The following is a 21575-nucleotide window of genomic DNA, read 5'->3' on the forward strand; positions in this document are numbered from 1 at the left end:
AAAGTTAAGTGCATTTTTTCAAACGGTTTCTTTCCCAACAGGCAATGTTGTGATTGAAGTCCCCCCAACGTTGTCAACGCATGTTCCAGTTCAGCATCCGTCAGTGTCCAGCCATTGTCCTCAACCTGTCTCCCAGCAACACCCTATCCCTCAGCTCCAGCCTGTTTCCCAACACCAGCCTAACAATCGAATGATTGCAACACAAGGAAACTCTTGGCAAAGCCATGCACCTATGCAGTCTTCCCATCGCCTTCCGCCACCTAGTTACCAGCAGACACAGCTCCCACCCCCACGCCAGCTCCCTCCACAGCAGAACACACAGCAGGTCCTGATCCGCCAGCCTCACTCAGCTCCCCACTGGTCACCAGTGAGTGGACACTCACGGATGCAGCAAGCGGTGCAACTTGTGAAGCCAAAAACCACAATGCCAAGTACTAATGGCAGGTACCTTCAGCAGATGCAGGTGCAGGTGGTTCAACAAGGGAACATTGTGCAGATGCAACAACAGCAGCAACAGCAGCAGCAGCTCATGAATCAGGTGCTATTACTGCCACAGATGAATGGAGTACAAGTAAGTCTATCATTTTAATTTTTCCTCTCCCATTCCCCCTTTTGATAAAGACAAAGATTAGCTTTATTTGTCACACGTACATCGAAACATCAAAGTAATTGTAGTTTGTATCAGTGACCAGTGCACAGTCCAAGGTGTGCTGAGGGCAGCCCGCAAGTGTCGGCATGTTTCTGGCACCAACATAGCATGTTCTTTTACTAACCCTGATCTGTATGTCTTTGGAATGTGGGAGGAAACCAGAGCACCCGGGGAGAACCCAAGTGGTCATGGGGAGAATGTGTGAACTCCCATAATGTCTGTACCAGCAGCAATGCCAAATGAAGCTAATCCTATCTTCCTGCATATGGTCCATATACCTTCATTCATGTTCACAATAAAATAAACATAACGTCATTAGTATATGTTGTAAGAAATACAGTACGAGGTAGTGTTAGGGTTTTCAGGTTGGTTGAAGAAGCTGATGGTAACGGGGAAGGGCTGTCATTGAACCTTGAGGTGTGGGTCTTCAGGCTCCCTTACCGCCAGCCTGAACACAGCATCGAGAAGAGGACGTGAGCAGAACTGCATCCTGAACTGTCGGTTAGTCCACCACATGCTGTAGCAAGTTACGTTCCTGTGCTTTGGAGTTTCCATACCCGGCTGTGATGCAACCACTCAGATTCTTTTCACTGTAGTTCTGTAGAGTTTTAACAGAGTCTTTGATGACATGCTAAATCTCCTTAAACTTCTAAGAAAGTAGAAAAAGTACATGCTGTTATGGTTGCATATATATGCTAGTGCTTGGTAAGGTCCTCAGAGATGTTAACCCACCAGGAACTTGAAGTTGCTCGTCCTTTACACTGCAGACTGTTCATTGAGGTTCACCTGACTTCTTCATAAAATCCACAATCAGTTCCATGGTCTTGTGGGTGTTGAGTGCAAAGTTGTTGTTACAGCACGACTCAGCCAGCTGACCTACCTCTCTCCTGCATGCCTCCTTGTCACCATGTGTAATTCTGCTAGTAACAGTGATGTCATTGGCAAATTTGTTGATGGCATTAGAGCTATGCTTAGCCACAGACACACGTACAAATAGAGTAAAGCAGGGAGTATGTAGCCCCGAGGTGCATTTATGTTGATGGTCAGTTAGAAGGAGGTGGGCTTTCCAGTCCATGTGGATTGTGGTCTCCCAGTGAAGGAAACTGATCCCAATTGCAGAGCAAGGTACCATGTTCCCTTCACATCATGTGTCTGTGTATTTACCTCTGAAATACCACTGTTATATCTGCTTACTGATACTGCATTTGGTACACTGTTGTTTAAAAAATTGCTCGTTTAAACTTTCCCTCAGAATTACATGGCATATTAAACACAAACAGCTCTCTCATCCCCTTTGACAAATTTTGAAATTGCATTTTAAAAATACCTTTTTTAATTGCCTATCCCCTCTCCCTATCATCTGAAAGCTAGTTTTCTGACAGAATTGTGCTTGGATGATAATGACCTCTGTTATGACAACTAATGTTTTACTGTTGGACCAAGCCTACCCCAAATCCAAAAAAAAAAAAAAAAAAATGTGTTCGTATTTTGGGAGAGAAAGTTATTAGTAGCACATTTAATTGCCCTTGATGCCTCCATTCCTCAAATTTCTGGCTATGTACTGATATATTTCAACAAATTGGAGAGTCAAAAATTGAACAAGAGCTGAGCTATTTAGTTTTATTAGCCAAAGGAAGTAAGCGATATTCCATGGGTCAAAAATCAGCCATAATCTAATTAAGTGAGAGAACAGGTGTAAAGGGATAAATGATCCATTTGCTCTCTAAATGTTATAAGATGACTTTAAATAACTTAGCAGGAAATTTACTTAATTCACTCATTTAACTTTGTTAGTGACCAGATAAAATCCTAGCTCTTTTATTTTGGGATATATTCTGTGCCAGTTCCTTGGTAATCACTTGAAGAAGACCAGTATCATTCTGCTACCTAAGAAAAAGAAGATAATATGTTTAAGTGATTATCGCCCAGTGGCTGTGACATCTACCAGTACAAAGAGCTTCAAGAGGCTGGTCACGCCAATTCCAGCCTTCTGGACAACCTCGACACATAGCAATTCACCTACATGGGAAATGGGAGGTCTACGGCAGATGACACCTCCCTGCCCCTACACCCGTCTCTGGAGCACCTGGACAGTAAAGACACCTATGTCATACTATTAGTATTGACTACAGCTTGGCTTTCAATATTATCATTCCAAGCAAATTCAGCACCAAATTCCAGATCTTGGGAGTCAATGCCTCCCGCTGCAACTGGGTCCTTGTCTTCCTGACCACTGGACTGCAATCAGTAAGGATAGGCAGCTACACCTCCACTCCAATTATTCTAAACATATTGCACTACAAGGTAACATCCTCTGCCCCCTACTCCACTCCTTGGACACTCATTGTGTGCCAGGATTCTGCTCTAATTCTGTCTCCATTTTTGTAGATGACACCACCGTAGTGGACGCATTTCAAATAACAATAAGTCAGAGTACAGGAAGGAGATAAAGAGCTTTGTAACATGCTGTCATGACAACAACCTTTCCTTGACTCGGTCATTGACTTTAGGAACAGGGTGGCACTCATCCTCCTGTCTACATTGATGGAGTTCAGGTTGAGACCTTCAAGTTCCGAAGAGTGAACATCACCAATAGCCTCTCCTGGTCTAACTATATAGACACCACAGTCAAGAAAACTCAACAAAGTCTCTACTTTCTTATGAAGCAATCAGTAAGGATAGGCAGCAACACTTCTGCTACGATTATTTGGCAAATTCTCTTCGACCCTAACCAATTTTTACCAATGCACCATAGAAAACATCCTATTTCCCTGGATAACGGCATGGTGCGGCAAAAGCTCTGCACATGACCACAAGAAATTGCAGAGTTGTGGATATAACTCAGGACTTTACGGAAAACAGCCTCCTCTTTAGATTCTGACTATACTTCTTGCTGCATCAGTAACCTGGTTATTCTCTCTTCTCCCCTTGGGGTGAAGATACAAAAGCCTGAAAGCACACACTACCAGGCTTACGGACAGCTTCTACCCTGCTGTTATAAGACTAAGTAGATCCTTAGTATGATTGAGAGCTGATGAGTCCAACTTGTCTTATTATTATCTTGCTCCTTATTGTTCTTCTGTACTGCACATTCTCTGTGGCTCTTACCCTTTATTCTGCCTGATATTGTTTTGCCTTGTGCTACCTCAATGCATTTATGTAATGAAAAGATCTGTCTGAACAGTAAGCAAGGTGAGCATTTCACTGTATCTCGATACATGTGACAGTAATAAACTAATACCAATTCCAATTAATCTGTGTACTGCATATTCCTCATTGTCTCAGATTTTTATTTTCAAATGTTTAGTCAATTCTTCTTAATTCAAGTAGTGCATTCCAGTTTGGCCATCTGTGTAAAATAACTTTACATCACTACTTCACTTCTGCTGTCTGATTACTGAACTATCTACTACTGGTAACTATTCTATTTGAACTTATCATGGTTTGAACTCCTTTGACAACCTCTTTAATAAGAAAAAAAGCCCTGTCCTTTACAGAACTCCACTAAAGTATATCCCTCGTCCATCATCCCACAGACTATTCTAAAAATTGGCAAGCATGGATGACGGAGTGCTTATTTTGAATAATATTTTTGTCTTTTATATATGATTTTCTCATTGCCAGAGTTTGTTCCCTGTTTTGCAGATTCGCCAGCCTCAGGGACATACTCAGGGAGCTGTCAAGCAATCGATTATTGGGGGCCAGACACTGTACCAGCAAATGTCCGTCCATCAGCCTACTGCCATTAGCAAACTGCCTTCCCCAACACAGCGGCAGCAGCTGTCCTTTGGGCCTAGTGCAGCTGGTAGTGTTCAGTCCCCACCATCGCACCACCTATCTACGTCCACCGGACTGTCGAATGTTCCTGTGAGTCGACCGTCTCCTCCAGTGCAGCAAGCACTCAGATCAAATACTTCTACCAGCAGGCAGTTGCTAACAACTGCCATATCCCAGCAAGTGCACTCTAACAATTCTGCTACCAGTCAGAGTGTAAGTATGTTGCGTAATTTTATTTATTTGCATTGTCTTTATGCAGTATTTGGGAGCCTGTTTTTATCAGCAAAATTGCTTTTGAACAATATATTTTAGCATTGTGCTTTTTACCGTAACTCTCAAAGCTCTCTCAAATACCATTATTGATTAGAAGCAGAAAGCCAGTCAGCATCTTGGGATTTGACAACTTGCTTTGCAGATTTAAGTTTGAAAGAACATTGCAGATCTAAGAGCAGACTTTGAATCTAAATGCCAAGTGGTTTCCTCTCTAATTTACCAAAATGTTACTTTCCAAGTTCTTACTCATTGGTTGATTAATCTTTCTTGCTAATTGTGTAAAGTTAGTAGCTTTCTATCAATTGAAGCTATGGTTAGACATTATGCTGATTGAACCACCAGCATGCCAATTGTTTTGTAAATATAATGTTTTTTAATCATGTTTAATCCTTGAGATGGCACTGCCATAGTAGCAACAGTTTCTACTACAGCCTTTAACATTTAAAATGGTCTTAATATATTACCAAATGCAAGCCACCGTGTGCTATTAGGACAGATGACTAAAGGCACTGTCAAAGTTTAAACCAGAAGTTTAAAGCGACAGAGACTTATGTGTGGAAAATTTGCTAGCATAGTGCCAAAGCAGCAGAAAGGATCTCTGATGCTGACTAAGATAGAGGCCAGAATCAGAGATGGAAACGGAAGGATTGTAAAGCTAAAAGCTGTTATTGAAATCTGGTCACTCACTATCCCTGAGAAGCTCTAGCTGGTGTTTTTAGCAGTTGAAGCTGGGCAACTTGAATTGGAAATGTGCAGAGTGTGGCAGCTTTGGGGCTATTACCTGAATTTTGATCAAATATATTAGTAGCTTTCCACTGCTGTGAGGAGACTTGTGTGAGCTGTACAAGCTGCGTTTGTACTCATCGTGCTACTGCATCAGCAAATCTTGAGTTTCCAAGGCTTTAATTTTGTCTTTTTGCTTGAGACATGCTGACTCAGATAGACACGTAGCACTCTATAGCCTCCATATTATAATAGAGAAGTATGAAAATGGAGGTCTCTGACTGCCTTTTTAGGTACTTTATAGAGAAGTCTTTTTGAAGAAAATTCTTTTTGTGAGTACATCTGATCGGGACGCCCATTCCTTATAGTACTGAACAAGATTACATTGAAAAAATGAACTGAAAAATGACAGGTGGAATTTAATGTAGACAGGTATCCAGTGTTACACTTTGAGAGGACCAACCAGGATAGGACTTAGTGAGTGGTGAGACACTAAGAAGTGCGGTAGAACAGAGGGATCTGGGAATACAGATCTGTAATTCCTTGAAGATGGCATCATGGGTAGATAGAGTCATAATGAGATTTTTTGGCATAAATCAAGCTGTCGAATACAAGAAATACACATCAAAGTTGCTGGTGAACACAGCAGGCCAGGCAGCATCTCTAGGAAGAGGTACAGTCGACGTTTCGGGCCGAGGACTCCTGACGAAGAGTCTCGGCCCGAAACGTCGACTGTACCTCTTCCTAGAGATGTTGTCTGGCCTGCTGCGTTCACCAGCAACTTTGATGTGTGTTGCTTGAATTTCCAGCATCTGCAGAATTCCTCGTGTTTACGTTGTTGAATACAAGAGTTGGGATGTTATGTTGAAGTTGCTTAAGATGTTGGTAAGTCCTAATTTGAAATATTGTGACATGTTCCAGTCACCCACCTGCAGGAAAAATGGAAATAAGATTGAAAGAATGCAGAGAAAATTTACAAGGATGTTGCCGGGACTTGAGGACCTGACTTATTGGGAAAGGTTGAATAGGTTTGGGCTTTATTCTCTAGAGCGTAGGAGAATGAAATATAAAATTGAAGGGTATAGATAGGGTAAATAAAAGCGGGGGTTTTCCACCGAGATTGGGTGAGACTAGAACTAGAGGTCATGGGTTAAGGGTGAAATGTTTAAGGGGAACATGAAGAGAAACCAGGGGATGGTGAGAGTGTGGAATGAACTGCTGGAAGTGGTGGATTTGGGCTTGATTTCAATACTTAAGAGAAATTTGGGTAGATCCAAGGTGCTCTATGGTCTGGGTGCAGGTCGATGGGACTAGGCAGGTTAATAGACTAGAGAACTGACAGGCCTGTTTCTGTATTATGATTCTACGATTCTCTAATGTGAGCAGCTTATGGAGTATCTAGTCAAATGGGAATCATTGTTTTGGGAAGGAGAGAAAATAAGATTGCATCTTTTTGCTAGTGCCTACTGAAAGCTGTGCTGAACAGAACACCACCTGCACATTATGATTCTCTGTGTGTAAAGCTGAGCATTAAGCTGTTCATCTGCCAATTGACATGTGATACTTTCCCTGTTTTCCTTCAGGAATGCAGATCAGATACAAGCGTAATCCCTCTGTGACCCAATCCACAACGTGGATTTATGAATCTGTATTGCCTTGGAAGGTAATAGAGAGCCCATGACTCTGTCACTCTATTGATTTTCATGGCCATATAGATTTATAAAGTTGACCTTAGCTTTTCAGTCCTGATTGAGGTACCAAGGAATCTGATCTTGCACAAACTTTGAGCCCCCCCCCCATGCAGATTTGCCCATAGATTGTCAAATGCTGATGCATGAGCAAAAAAACTTGGTTGGTTTACTTGAGACCCTTTGCCTTGCTGTGCTTAGCTTGACTGTTAACATACAACAGTTAAGAACTCAATAGTCTTGACCGGGAAATACAGCCACCCACCACATTTCTACCCTTCCACACTCCTACATAATCATGTACTCTACGTCTGTTGCTCCAGATTTGGAATTGGATCCCTTTTCAACTATTATTTTGGTCACCAAGTAAAGCAGAGATATACAGCAATATAGCAGACTGGCACTTTGGCCTAATTCATCCATGTTAACCAAGATACTCATCCGAACTATCTGAGCTAGCCCCTTCTGACTGCATATGACTGATATCTCTCTAAACCTTTCTTATTCGAGTACTTGGATGTGACCAGGAGACCAAAGTTGTGTGGGTAACTAACTATTGCTTTTACTGCAATCATCTGGCTAATCACAGCTGATCTGTCTGGAGGAGTATACATAGAGAAATGTATAAAGACATTTGGAGAGGGTAAAATAACAGCTGAAGAAACTGTGACACATAGAATGCAGCAGTTAGCAGAAATTTCAGAATTAAATGACGTATTTACTCAACAGATGAGATGACATCTGTGAAGAGAGAGTAATTGATGTTGCAAATGGATAACAGAAATGACCAGTTTTGATACAAAGAGGAAAGGCTTGTAATGTTAAATGCATCTTCCTCTAATTACATTCCTCCAGACAAAACTGTTTTGATTAACTAGAAAGTACTAAAAACAATTGTGTCACTTAAACCTTGCTCTCCACCCTTTCACAGATGTTCCCTTTGTTCATTCTACCCTTTCTTCTATAAACTGAAATATACCTATTTCCTCATTTTTCCAGTACTGATGAAGGGTCTTCAACTTGGAGCATGAGCTCTGCCCTGCTGTCCAATGATATTGCCTTTACCTACCAAGGTCTCCCTGCTTTCAATCCTGGCATGTCTGTCCAGCTATGAATAACAACTGCTCCAGGAAGGGGCAGCGTTGTATTTGTGCTACAGCTGGTTACATACCCTGATCTGGTTCTTTATTTTCTACAACAAGATGTTAATCTAAACTCTGTAGGAATCACTTGCCTTTCTTTCAAACAGTAAAGACTGTCATGGAAGAACCACAAAGTTATATTATTGACAAAATAGATGATCCAGAAAGAAATCCAGTTGTGATGGAAGAGGGAAACCTTGTTCCCAGGCATCCATCCTCTTCCAATCCCATTCCCCAAACCATGTTAGTACCACACAGCTTCAGCAAGCTTGTGCGCCACCTCATTAAAACACTTATCTCCATTTTTTATCCTCCAGACTCAGGTTGGTGCAAATTGCCATCGTTCTCCAACGTCAAGCAATCGCCTTGGCAACAGCCCGGTTGACCAACTCAAGATGTTGGTGCAGCAGGCAACCTCGTATCCCCGTGTCATTCTGCCCCACAGAGATGGCCCGGCCAATGCCCACGATTTTGCACAGAAACAGGTAATTACTGATTGATAGGGTTCCAAAACCAAAAAAAAAAACAAGAGTTGTGTGCAAGTGCGGCGCGACTGGCTTGTTTCACCATGGCTGACCATTGCAGGGTTTTCCACCTCTGGTCTCCCTAGAATTTTAATGCAACAGAGATTGTTGTTAGCAAGCTGCAATTGTGTACAGAACTGTAAGCTGCAGCCATGATTCATTCCATTGTCTTTGTAGGTTGGCATGTAACTGCATCTGAAGTGCCATAAACGACTTACGAAGCAGAACTTCAACATGCAACATAAAACTTAAATACTTTCATACAAGGATGTAACACCACTTCACTCAACTTGTCAGCTTGTACTTGTTTAGTCAGAATGTGTGATCCCTCAGCTTCCCACTTTGCAATACCACAAAGCCTGTCCATACTAAATCATTGCTGACAAAAGCAAGTTCCTCCGATATTTTTTTTAAAGTTTTATTTGGCAATACAGTGCGGAGCTGGCCTTTCTGGCCCTTCGAGCCACGCGCCCCAACAACCCCGGACAAACCCGATTAACCCTAACCTAATCACAGGACAATTTACAATAACAAATTAACCTACCTGGTATCTTTGGACTGTGGGAGGGAACTGGAGTACCCAGGGGAAAAAAAAACTCATGCATTTCACAGGGAGGACCTAGAGACTGCCTACAGAACTGCACCAGAACGGAACTCCCCAGCAACTCTGCTGAAGCCTGGTTAATATTCTGTGTAACCTTCCAGAATCTCTGCAAATATTCTCCATCATCAAAGGCTCTTTAGAGCTGAAACAATCTTTCCTGTAAGCTGAATAAAATGAATGTAAACATAAAGCTTGTTAAGACTATATTAAATAAGAAAAAAAATCAGAAGATAATCTGGGGCGTTACTATTAATCTTCACCTTGTCTTCAAAATTCACAAAAAGTGCAGTTAATCAACAGCTGTATTCTTGGCTTGGGCATCATCTCAACTGCATGGCATTCTTTTCTGCTATCAAATGACAAATATAATGTTTCATTCCCAGTTGGGACTGCAAAGGGTGATAATAATTTTCATTTTGCCGTGCTCCCATATAATGAATTAGATACTGTGTTCCAGCATTAGCTTCAGTATATGATTTGACTTTGAAGCAAGTGGTTCAGAAAACTTCAGTCCCAATCTTGTAGCGTGGAAATGAAACTGTAAATATGGTGGTTAGTCTTGTGGCCGTGGGTGAAAGAGGATTAGGTAATCTGTTACATTAACAAAGTGATGCAGATCTGCAAGCACTCGATCCACAGACAAGAGCTCAGATCCTTTCATAACCCCTGGTAAATTTAATTTTAATTGCTTCTTTATTTCAAAAGGTAGTATCTGCTGTGACTGAACTCTTGGAGACTATGATTATTGTAAAAACCAATCTGATTCAGTAGTGTCTGTCAGGAAAGGATATCTGCTGTTCTCACATTTTTAAACTCTGGACCCATCAGTGCAGTTGACTAAAGCAATCCAGATGGGAACTTGGTGCAGGAGGATAGGTGACCAATATGGTCTTGCCAGTAAAGCCCACAATCTGTGAATGTATGAAATATCTCAATGTTGGGGTTGTGTTGTGGGCAATATAGGCTCCTATGGGAATGGTTAGGGAAAGCCGGGGGGGGGGGGTGGGCGCGGAGTGGTGGTGGGGAGTTGGGATCCCACTGAGGCACAAAGCAGTAGTGATGACTGGAGGCCAACTAGAAGTAATAGTTCAGATTGTGATGTGGGCATTCCTGTTGATGTAGCTGGTGAAGTACTTTTGTTGAGCATAGGGAGTGACATGAGCTTCTTTTCTTCTGTAACCTTTATGTAATTCAATCCCTTTTCTGAAATGATTTTTCCTTTTGCTGATATCTCATTACCAAATGCTGTCTTGTGTTACAGTATGCCTATCCGGGTCCCTCTCTAGTGCCACAGCAGGTTGGTAGAGATGATAGCTTACTGTACTCACTGATTCTCACCTCCGATGGAGCATTGGCCTGGTCTGATTCGGGAGCGGAAGGATTTGTTAAAGGGCATTCTACATGTCATGTTCCTCCTGCATTTTCAGAACCAAGGAGGGGTGTGTCCTTCAAGGTTAGCAAAAAACGAGCAATGCTAGATTCATGTCCTGTTCCCATTGTAGGGCAAGTCATCCCCTATTTTTATCTTCAGTTTAACTACCTTTTCTCCCAGTTTTATTTTTGTGAATCAAAGAATCAATATTAGACATTAACATCTACATACCTCCTAAATGTGCTTCTTCATTATACCACAATCCTTATACCACATTGTCCTAAAAAAATCTCACACTTCTTCAAAGCCACTATCTCTCTTTTGTTTACCTTGAGATGGCTAGGGAGCATAACAACCCTGAAATGATGCCTGTTGCAGTCCCTGAAAGGAGACAGTAGAATCCATGCACCTTGGGATGAAGCAAAAGAGTGGTCCCTGTGCTTCGAGAATAGATTACAGAGAATTTCCCCCCTTTTTTTTTATTTCTTGGGGTGAAGCAAGAATAGTTCCATACCCTTAGTTAGGAAAGGTCCCAGCTTACTGGGCTAAGGCAGTGGGTAGGGTCTTGCATCCCATAAAATGGAGGTGGAAGGGTGAGGGATTTCTCCCACCTGAGATGGTATGGGAAAACTTCTACTTATGCAGAGGGGTGAAGCGAGGAAGGTAGAAGTTGTTTTGCTCCCTTGGGATTATAGGGAGAGCAGGGAACATGGGCTAGTCCTACTTGACTGTTGGTGTTGACTGACATAATGACTTGTGGGAGCTCCCAGGTTAGGTGGGTGGGGATGGGGAAGGGAGGGTGATTCTGGCTGCTGCATATAATTTGAAAAAGTCCTTTTGGAGTATTGCTCCTGTGCTCTCAAACTGGGCCAATTTTAGTACCTTGTCCTTTCCACAGATGAACGTTTTATTTGTTTGCATTCCCTTGCACATACCATGAAACCATACCCACTTCAAACTTCCCAATCCAATCTTTCAATTATTTGCAGAGATGTCATGACTGTGTTTTTCAGATTTCAGTAATCAATCAAGGGAAATAACTGCTATATTTTCTATCTTATTAACAGCTGTCAAATGTCAGTACCACCACTGAGCAGGAGGAGCAGAGAAACATCAAAGAATTGCAGCAAGCTTCAGGTAATTGGTGTCAACATGAATTACTTGCTCTGAATAAAATTTCCATGATCACAAATCCATTCTATGAGCAATCAAGAAATCCTGTTTTTGCAGTGCATGGAAGTCTTCTGATTACAGTGATACCTCTCACAACTTTAGCGGCTTCCAAGGTGCTTCATATAACCATAACCATATAATAATTACAGCACAGAAACAGGGTGGCACCATCACCAGCTATAAGTAGTGCAAGGACTATCCTTACCTGATCATTTGTTATTTCCTCGTTTTGGTTCCTCAAGTGGTGTGCAAGACTACTTCAACCAATAGTCTGTCACAAATCAGATGACAGTGTTCCCTGCCTGGGTCTGTCACCTTTATTTCTGTCTCTAATGTTCTTCGCTGTGTCTCCTTGGGAATGTACTTTAAACTTTGGATACCTAGTCAGCTTCTGGGTACGTTTGCATATGTCCACACGATCTATTGTCCTTTCCAGTACATTGGTTTGGTTTTCCATTTATTCAATGCACCAAGGGCTTACTCAGTTGCTCACACAGGAACAGTCTATGACTGTTCCTGCCCGATCCACCAACTAACTCTCAATTCCCCTTACAGAATGGATATAGTCGTTCAGATACCACACACACACATCACCCCTCTCCCCCTAAAGCCGGAGTCAGACTTCTCTATTGCTTGACAGTACCGAAAGATAAATTACAGAATAGGTATTATGGCCTCATACACAAACAGGCTGGAGTGGTCCTATTTCTGCGCTTGACTGCACAAAGAAACAAAGACCTTGCAACGCTGTCTAACTCCGAGAAGAAATGTGGCTTAGCACATCTGTTGATCATCAGCGGTTTCTTTCAGAAAGAACAGGCTACTATTGTTTAACTAACGTGTTAACCCTTTTGACATACTTTATCATCATAAGCTGATGAGATCAGACAAATATGCCTCAAACCTGACACCTGGAAACCAAGATATCAAGAATTTAGGGAGACGTCCTGTTTGAATGTTTGAATTATCACGATTTAAGTTGGTGTCTTTTAGAGAGGAGTGCAGGAAATCACTGAAATCTTCGGTAGGTTCTTCATTCTGCACGTTTCTGGTATAATATAACAGTAGCTAATCATTAAGATCTAATCCATGATCCAGCTTCACATACCCTCCTTTTCCTCATGCCTCCTATTAACAGGAATTAATTTCATAGTTGTCAAGAGGATGAGATTAATATAAAATAGGTGCTTGGGGGTCAGCACAAACTCCGTGGGAAATGGAAATGTTTATAGTCCCCAACATTGAGCTGGTCCCAATTTGTAATGAAGTCCTAGACTCCACAGTTATTGAAAATGGTTCCTCTCTATCTACTTCGCCACGTAATATCTTGAAAACCTCAATCACAACACTTTTAAATTTCTGCATTCCACAGTATTTGTGTATTATCTAATTTACCCTTGAAGTTGAGGTGTCATTCTGATAGATCTGTACTGAATTTTTGTCTGGTCTGTTCATTCATCCATTAGTGTGGTGTGGTGCCCAGTATTGAAAATAATACTTCCAACTGTGATTTAATCTGATCTTTGCATAAACTGTAGTATTGTCGTATTCTAATGTTCTGTGTATAAAAGTTCATATTTAATTACATTGTATGACTAGTTTCTGTGTTTTTCCATGACAGCAGCCTGTATATGCCTTTGCTTTCGTAAAGCTTCTGAAATGCTTTTCAAAAAGTGAATATGTATTTAATATAGACTCGGTTTAAACTTGCTACAGCCTTTGTAATATTGACAAATAAAATACCTTGCTTATTATTTATATATTTATGTTTGCATTTATCTCAGAGTCCAGATGCATGCCTTTGCAGTGTACCATAAAGCACACTGGTGACAGGTAAGACTCTTTAGTTTGAATTTTTACAAGATGATCCCTTGGTGGATAGAGGCATAAACAATCCTTTGCAAGGATTTTCTTCCACATCCCAAAGATGTGCTGGCTGTTAAATTAATGTTCCACTGTAAATTTCCCAAGTGTAAGTAGTTGGTGGGAGAGTGAGTGGATATTAATGGGCATGTGTAGGGAAAATGGGTTACTAGGAAATACGGGGCGTTTGCGATTGATGGCAGTATGTTTTTAGACCTGGTTTAGATGTAGTGAACTGAATGGCTTCTATCTGTGGCGCAAGAAAATGACAGCCTGGGGCAAGCATTGGTCATTTGTGATACATCCTGCGGGAGGATTCATAGCGTGAAATCCCTTGCTTGGTATGCACTCCCTGAGACCAGATACACTACTCCTTGTACTTCACCTCATATTCCATGCCCAAACCCCTTTTGCCTCCTGCGTAGACACATACTCAAAATGGGAATGTTTACAAGGGACAAGTCCTTGTGATCGAAGTTCAGGTACATGGTCAATGGTGCAGGACTGCATGTTGCCATCACTGAGATGCCAAGGACAGCACACACAAACTGCAGAGTAAAAGGCTGTCATGTTAACCCTGCAATTCGCTACATCACCCAGAGAATAAACATTGCACCAGCTGCCTTGTGTATTGGTCTCAGTTTCTCAGATAGAGGATGCTGGGTGCACTCATGCTGGGGATAAGAGTTAATGTATCAAGTTGAGAACCTTTGTTAGAACATTAAATCTTATTCTCTTTCCCCATGTGTTACTCAGCCTGCTGAGTGTTTCAAGCATTTTCTTATTTCAGATTTGTAGTGTCTGTGTGATTCTTTTTTCATATGGATTTGAACTATTGATAATGTATGACCCTGTGTGCTTTTTCTGATTTTAGTTCGGACTCAAACCTTAAACCTAAATCGAACAAGAAGGACCCTTATGTGCGGTTAGAGCGATTGCAAATCGACTTGTCTACTGACACTGAGCTGCCAACCTTCAAACTGTTACCAGGCAGTGGACAGGATGAGTTCAACCTGATCATCATCGAAAGAGATGGCTTGCCTATAAATCCAACCTTCACGGTATTTATGGACTCGTTTAAATGTCTCCTTGGATTTTGAACTGAGATATTCCATTCCTTTCATACTGTTTCCATCAGCTTATCTGTGAATGTTTGGGCAATTAGTACAGCACAGGAACAGGCCATTAGGCCCAGTGTGTTGTGTGGAATTAATTAAATGTAACTAAATGCCTAAATAAACTAATCCCTTCTGTCTAAAGTATGTTTATATTCCAGAATTCTCTGAAAATGTATGTGCCTGTCGAAGAGCTTTTTAAGTATCTCTATCATATTTGCCTCCACTGTACCTGTGGCAGCAGCCACCATTTTGTGTTTTTTAAAAAAAAATGTTGCTCCACACATCTCCTTTGAACTTACCGCTCCCACCTAAAGTGCATACCCTCTAGCATTAGACATCGTAACCCTGGAAAAAAGATACCTCATAATTTTATAAACTTTTATTGGATACCTCCGCTCCAGAGAAAACCAAAGTTTGTCCAGCCTCTCCTTGTAGTTCATACCCTCTAATCGAGTAAACCTCTTCTGCACTCTCGCCGTAACCTCCACATCCTTCCTACAATGTGGCGGCCAGAGCTGGATGCAACGCACCAGATAACTTCCAGACCCTTGAACTCATTTCCTCAACTTATAAAGCCAAGCATGACATACACTTTCTTTATTACCGTGTCAACCTGTGCTGCTATTGGGAAGATGGATTTTATCCCACTTGTATATTTTTTCCCGCTTTATGTGGCTTAATTTGCGTCCATGAAATGTTTTGTAGTGCTAAACACAAATGAACAATTGAAAACCAGAGTAGATTTACAAATTACAGAAATGCTGGCAGAACTTTTTGCTGCTTTCAATTGTCTCAAAGTAGCAGTGTTTTCTTTCTAACCCATGGAGTGTTGAAGGCACATTGTAATGAATAAATAGTTAAGGAAGTATTCTTGTATATTGGCACCACTATGTACTATAGGGTTGTTTTCTCAAGGTAAGGCTTAGAATAGTAGAACCAGTTTGTGGAGTTGAAGACAGGGCTGCTTGGGTCATGGTGACATCTGAATGTTCAATAAGTATTCACCTCCACTTGGGCTACCCCTGTGATGCTGTGTGGATGAAGGGTTCCTTCCTGTGGGCTTGTACCAGATCTGTGGTGCTACCCATGAGGTGCTGTGTGGATAAAAGGGTCATTGCTGTGTACTGCTGTCTGTAGTGCCGAGCAAGACTGTATCACGTGATGGAAAGCAGATAGAGTACAAGGCCATCTGAAATAGAACATAGAACAATACAGCACAGGAGTATGGCCTCAGGTCCACAATGTCTGTACTGACTGTGATACCAATTCAGCCTATTCCCACCAGTCAATATCCCTTCTTCATGTTCATGTACCTTTTTAACTGCCTTGTAAACATTGCTACCATCACCTGCCCCAGCAGTGCATTCCAGGAGATACCTCTGTGCAAAAGAAAACACTAGATGCATAAATTCTTTTTTAAATTTTCTCTTCTCGTCAAAAATTTATGCCCTCCAGTATCTGACAGTTTGGAAGTAAGGATCTGCTGTAAGGCTTTCAGCTTCCTCTTCTGCTGATTCTACAAATGAATACAATCACGGCTGCGTAGTGCTGTACTCTTGCCTGATTAAAATCTTCTCTTCTTTACCTGTGATGTCCTGGACTTGCTCATCACAAAGTGGTAACTCTGTCTCTAACCCGCAGGCACCAACACTGGCGAGCACCTTGACGCCACCGAACTCAGTCTCTCCCGCATCAGTGACCGAAATCGAATTTGTCTTTAATGAGAGAACTGAGGTTGCAAGCAAGCGTACCCATCACACCCTGAGCCCCACACCTTCCCCCAGTGAAAAGTCACCCGGGAGTATAGCGGACCTCAAGGCGTCGCCGCTGTGCAGTGCCAGTGAGAAGGGTGAGGAGGCGGATGAGGTGGTCTGCGTTGTTTGTGGGAAAGGAGGCGAGTTGCCGTGTTGTAGCCGTTGCCTGAAAGTGTTTCACATTGGCTGTCATATCCCGGCTTTGCTCAGTGTGCCCAGGTAAGTCCAAGACGGAATGTTTCAAGGTGGTTAGTAAGCAGTGAGCTGATGTTCCAAGCTTGTTAAGGTAGCATTGAGGCTAAGCTGCGTGTTTCTTCTTCATTGAGGATACGCTGTTTGGTTTACTGAAGCAGCAGTCAATTCCAGACCATTGGCAAGTTCAAATTCTGTTGCAACAGTTCAGGAATTTAAATTGAACTAATTAATTAAAGTCAGAAATTTTTTTAAAAAGTTCAATTCATTAATGGTAACGATGAAGCTACTAAACTACTGGATTATTGTTGAAACTCGTTAGAAACCACAGCGGTGCAGCTACTAGAGGTGTTGTATCATTGCTCCTGTGACCTGTGTTCAATCCTGACCTCCCGTGTTGTCTTTGTTATCCCATGACTCTGTGGATTTTGTCAGCTGCTCCAATTTCCCCTCCCATCATAAAGACATGGGCAGCTTAATTGGTCACTGTAACTTCTCATGCACAGATGAATCAGAGCATTTGGGGGAATTGATGGGAAAGTTAGGTGAATAGATGACAGAAAGTCACTGGGTAATAGGATAAATCTTTGAACTGGCAGTGATTTGATGGTCCAGAATGGCCTCTTATATCATAACGAAATCATATTCACTTGTGAAATTTATCGATGAAACAGCAGTGAGCAGTAAGGCTGATCAATACCTCCACCAACTAACCCACCCCTCCACACCCCCCACCACCACTACTTTTCATTTCCTGTCAGATGTTCATGTGCCTAGTGTCTACATATACATAGTGGACTCCGGTTAATTGGAACACATAGGAACCAGTACATTTTGGCCCAATTGAGCAGCTGCCCCAATTAGCCAAAGTAGCTCATTATGCAATTAATACAATACAGAACAAATTAGAACACTACCAGTGCTACTACAGTACTATAAAACTCTGTATTAGATCCTAATAGATATGAACAGAGGAATTCATCAAAAGTACACTGTCATACCAGTGCCCAAGAAGAGCAGACTGAGCTACCTCAATGACTTTCGCCTAGTGACACTCACGGCTACTGTGATGAAGTACTTTGAGAAGGCTGGTCATTGCTAGAATCAACTCCTGCCTAAGCAAGGACCTGGACCTACTGCAACTAATAGGTCTCCAGCAGATGTAATCTCATTGGCCTTCCACTTGGATCACCAGGGCATTACTAATACTTAGACTGCTGTTCATTGGTTACAGCTCAACGTTCAACACAATCATATCCTCAGTTCTAATCAACAAACTCCATGACCTGGGCCTCTACCTCTTTCTGCAACTGGATCCTTCACTTTCTCACCGGGAGACCACACTCTGCGGATTGGAAATAATATCTCTTCCTCACTGAGAATCAAGACTGGTGCACCTCAAGGATGCATACTTAGCCCACTGCTCTGCTTGCTTTGCACCCATGATTGTACAGTAGAACGCCATCTGTAAATTAATAGTTATTGGCAGAATTTCAGATGGTGCCAAGAAGGTGTACAGGAGCAAGATAGATCAGCTGGTTGAGTGTCACAGCAACAATCTTGCACTGAACGTCAGTAAGACCAAGGAATTGATTGTGGACTTCAGGAAGGGGAAGTCGAGGAAACACACACCAGTCCTCATTGAGGGACCAGAAATGGAAAGAGTGAGCAATTTCAAGTTCCTGGGAGTCAACATCTCTGAGGATCTACTCTGGGTCCAACATATTGATGCAATTACAGAGAAGGCATCACAGTGGCTATATTTTATTAGGAGTTTGAGGAGAATCGGTACGTCACCACAGACATTCTAAAATTTCTACAGATGTGCCATGGAGACCACTCTAACTGGTTGAATCACTGTCTGATACAGAGGGGCCACTGCACAGGATTGGAAAAAGCTGCCGAAAGTTAAAAAAACTCCATGAACACTAGCCTGTTAGCATCTGGGACATCTTCAAAAAGTGATGCCTCAAAAAGGCAGCATCCATCATTAAGGACTCAATCATCCAGGACATGCCCTCTTGTCATTGCTACCATCAAGGAGGAGGTATAGGAACCTGAAGACACACGCTCAACATTTCAGGAACAGCTTCTTCCCTTCCACAGTCGGATTTCTAAATGGACATTGAACCCGTGAACACCACCTCAGTATTTCCCCCCTGTTTTTGCACTACTTATTTTTTATATACTTAATGTAATTGATAGATCTCATTATGATATATTGCTGCTGCAGAAGTACAAGTTTTATGACATGCCAGTGACATTAAAGCTAATTCCAATTCTGAATTATTGAAGTAGTGAATTAGTTTTATTTTCATCCCCAGCCATTTCTGGCAACTCCAAGCTTGAATGGTGAGCAAAACAGTCTGAGTTGTCTTACTACTTATTTCTCACCACTTATCAGTAAGAAAACAACTGCTTTTTGAACAAGAACACACACAAATGATGCTATTTAAAATCTATTTGCTCTAAGCACAAGTTAGTGTCTAAAGGCACACGGTTAAAGGCAGGAACATAATTCTGAACATTGTTACTGTTCTGGTTCCATTTTGTACAGTGCATCCAGAAGCATTGGGGAAAGTGAAAGTTTATTTGCGAGGATGATAAGAAACTAAAACTATCAGAAAAGATTGAGCAGGAAGATCATCTTTATCCAGGAATTGGTTAGAGTGTGGAACTCACTGGTTGAGATGAAATGTATGAATGCATCCGGGAGTAAGTTGGGTAAAGAGATGAGAGAAGGAGCAGGAGGTGTGGATGGGACATTATGAGGGAACATGGCAGGATGCTTATGTGTGACATGGATGGGACAGTCCAGGTGCCTGTGGTGTAAGCTCAGTGGAATCTTATTGCCAAATGCTTTGGTGTGCTTTGTGTAACATAGACACCAGAACAGTGGGCGCAATATCCACAATGATGGTCTGACATTAAATCTCATGCAGCAATATGGTGGTTAAACTGCTCGGGAAGAACTCATTATTGATGTGTGATTTATTTATTTTTCTTCAGTGTTGAATGGACATGTTCCTTATGTGTGGACTTGGCAACATCTGAGGTTGAGAGTGAAAGCTCAGCGACATTGGCAGACAGCAGAAATGAGGTTAAGGAAGGCCTTGCTGCTCTCGATCAGAAGGTTTGTATTAAAACTTGCAGTGGGTAATCAAGGCAATCAGAATTTGAAGGATTATTAGTAAAGGACGGCACAGTACCATAACAGATAGTGTAATGCTTTACGGGCCAGTGATTGGAGTTTGATTCCTGCTGCTGTCTGTAAGTGGTTTGTATGTTCTCTGTGTGGCTGCATGGGTTTCCTCCCGAGTTCCAAAGATGTTAGGGTTAGTAAGTTGTGTGCATGGCGATACTTGCAGGCTGCTCCCAACACATCTTTGGACCGCAACACACACAAAAGTTGCTGGTGAACACAGCAGGCCAGGCAGCATCTCTAGGAAGAGGTACAGTCAACGTTTCGGGCCGAGACCCTTCGTCTGGACGAACTGAAAGAAGAGCTAGTAAGAGATTTGAAAGTGGGAGGGGGAGATCCGAAATAATAGAAGACAGGAGGGGGAGGGATGGAGCCAAGAGCTGGACAGTTGATTGGCAAAAGGAATATGAGAGGATCATGAGACAGGAGCCCTAGGGAGAAAGAAAAGGGGGAGGGGAGGAACCCAAAGTATGGGCAAGGGGTATAGTGAGAGGGACAGAGGGAGAAAAAGGAGAGAGAGAAAAAGAAAGTGTGTATATAAATAAATAACGGAAGGGGGTACGAGAGGGAGGTGGGGCATTAGTGGAAGTTTGAGCAGTCAATGTTCATGCCATCAGGTTGGAGGCTACCCGGATGGAATATAAGGTGTTGTTCCTCCGACCTGAGTGTGGCTTCATCTTTACAGTAGAGGAGGCCGTGGATAGACATGTCGGAATGGGACATGGAATTAAAATGTGTGGCCACTGGGAGATCCTGCTTTCTCTGGCGGACAGAGCGTAGGTGTTCAGTGAAATGATCTCCCAGTCTGCGTCAGGTCTCGCCAATATATATATAGAAGGCCGCATCGGGAGCACCAGACGCAGTATATCACCCCAGCCGACTCACAGGTGAAGTGTCACCTCACCTGGAAGGACTGTCTGGGGCCCTGAATGGTAATGAGGGAGGAAGTGTAAGGGCATTTGTAGCACTTGTTCTGCTTACAAGGATAAGTGCCGAGGGGAGATCAGTGGGGAGGGATGGTGGGGACGAATGGACAAGGGAGTCGCGTAGGGAACGGTCCCTGCGGAAAGCAGAGTGGGGGGGTGGGGGGAGGGAAAAATATGCTTAGTGGTGGGATCCCGTTGGAGGTGGCGGAAGTTACGGAGAATTATATGTTGGACCCGGAGGCTGGTGGGGTGGTAGGTGAGGACAAGGGGAACCCTATTCCTAGAGGATGGAGTGAGAGCAGATGTGCGAGAAATGGGGGAAATGCGTCTTTGGACTGTGTTGGTTATTGGCACAAACTGTATACTTCAGTGTTTCGATGTACTTGTGACAAATAAAGCTAATCCTTTCAATCTTTAAGATCATTAAATTGGACAATGCTACAACTTCCGGTAATAGCCCTACCCCTCTCTCCCTCACCATTCCCATTTCCTCCTCTCACTTTATCTCCCGAGCTGCCCATCACCTTCCTCTGGGGCTCCTTCTCCAGCCCTGTATCTTTTTCACCAAATCGACTTCCCAGCTCTTTACTTCACC

General features: G+C 42.4%; 1 protein-coding gene across 6 annotated transcripts in view; it reads left to right on the forward strand.

The window, feature by feature from the left end:
* The window catches only part of LOC140204954 (transcription intermediary factor 1-beta-like), a 118779-nt gene that overhangs the window by 92939 nt on the left and 4265 nt on the right, over positions 1 to 21575 (forward strand). For 4 of the 6 annotated variants that reach the window (XM_072271961.1, XM_072271962.1, XM_072271963.1 and 1 more), the window contains 9 exons: positions 42 to 571; positions 4295 to 4639; positions 8570 to 8737; positions 10642 to 10833; positions 11820 to 11889; positions 13710 to 13758; positions 14663 to 14849; positions 16548 to 16879; positions 19862 to 19985. In XM_072271961.1, the coding sequence (XP_072128062.1) occupies positions 42 to 571; positions 4295 to 4639; positions 8570 to 8737; positions 10642 to 10833; positions 11820 to 11889; positions 13710 to 13758; positions 14663 to 14849; positions 16548 to 16879; positions 19862 to 19985 (1997 nt within the window). The remainder of the gene's footprint in view (positions 1 to 41; positions 572 to 4294; positions 4640 to 8569; positions 8738 to 10641; positions 10834 to 11819; positions 11890 to 13709; positions 13759 to 14662; positions 14850 to 16547; positions 16880 to 19861; positions 19986 to 21575) is intronic. The other 2 variants (XM_072271966.1, XM_072271965.1) reach the window with 2 other exon arrangements.

The sequence above is a fragment of the Mobula birostris genome, chromosome 11, assembly GCF_030028105.1.
Source record: "Mobula birostris isolate sMobBir1 chromosome 11, sMobBir1.hap1, whole genome shotgun sequence".
Taxonomy (NCBI): domain Eukaryota; kingdom Metazoa; phylum Chordata; class Chondrichthyes; order Myliobatiformes; family Myliobatidae; genus Mobula; species Mobula birostris.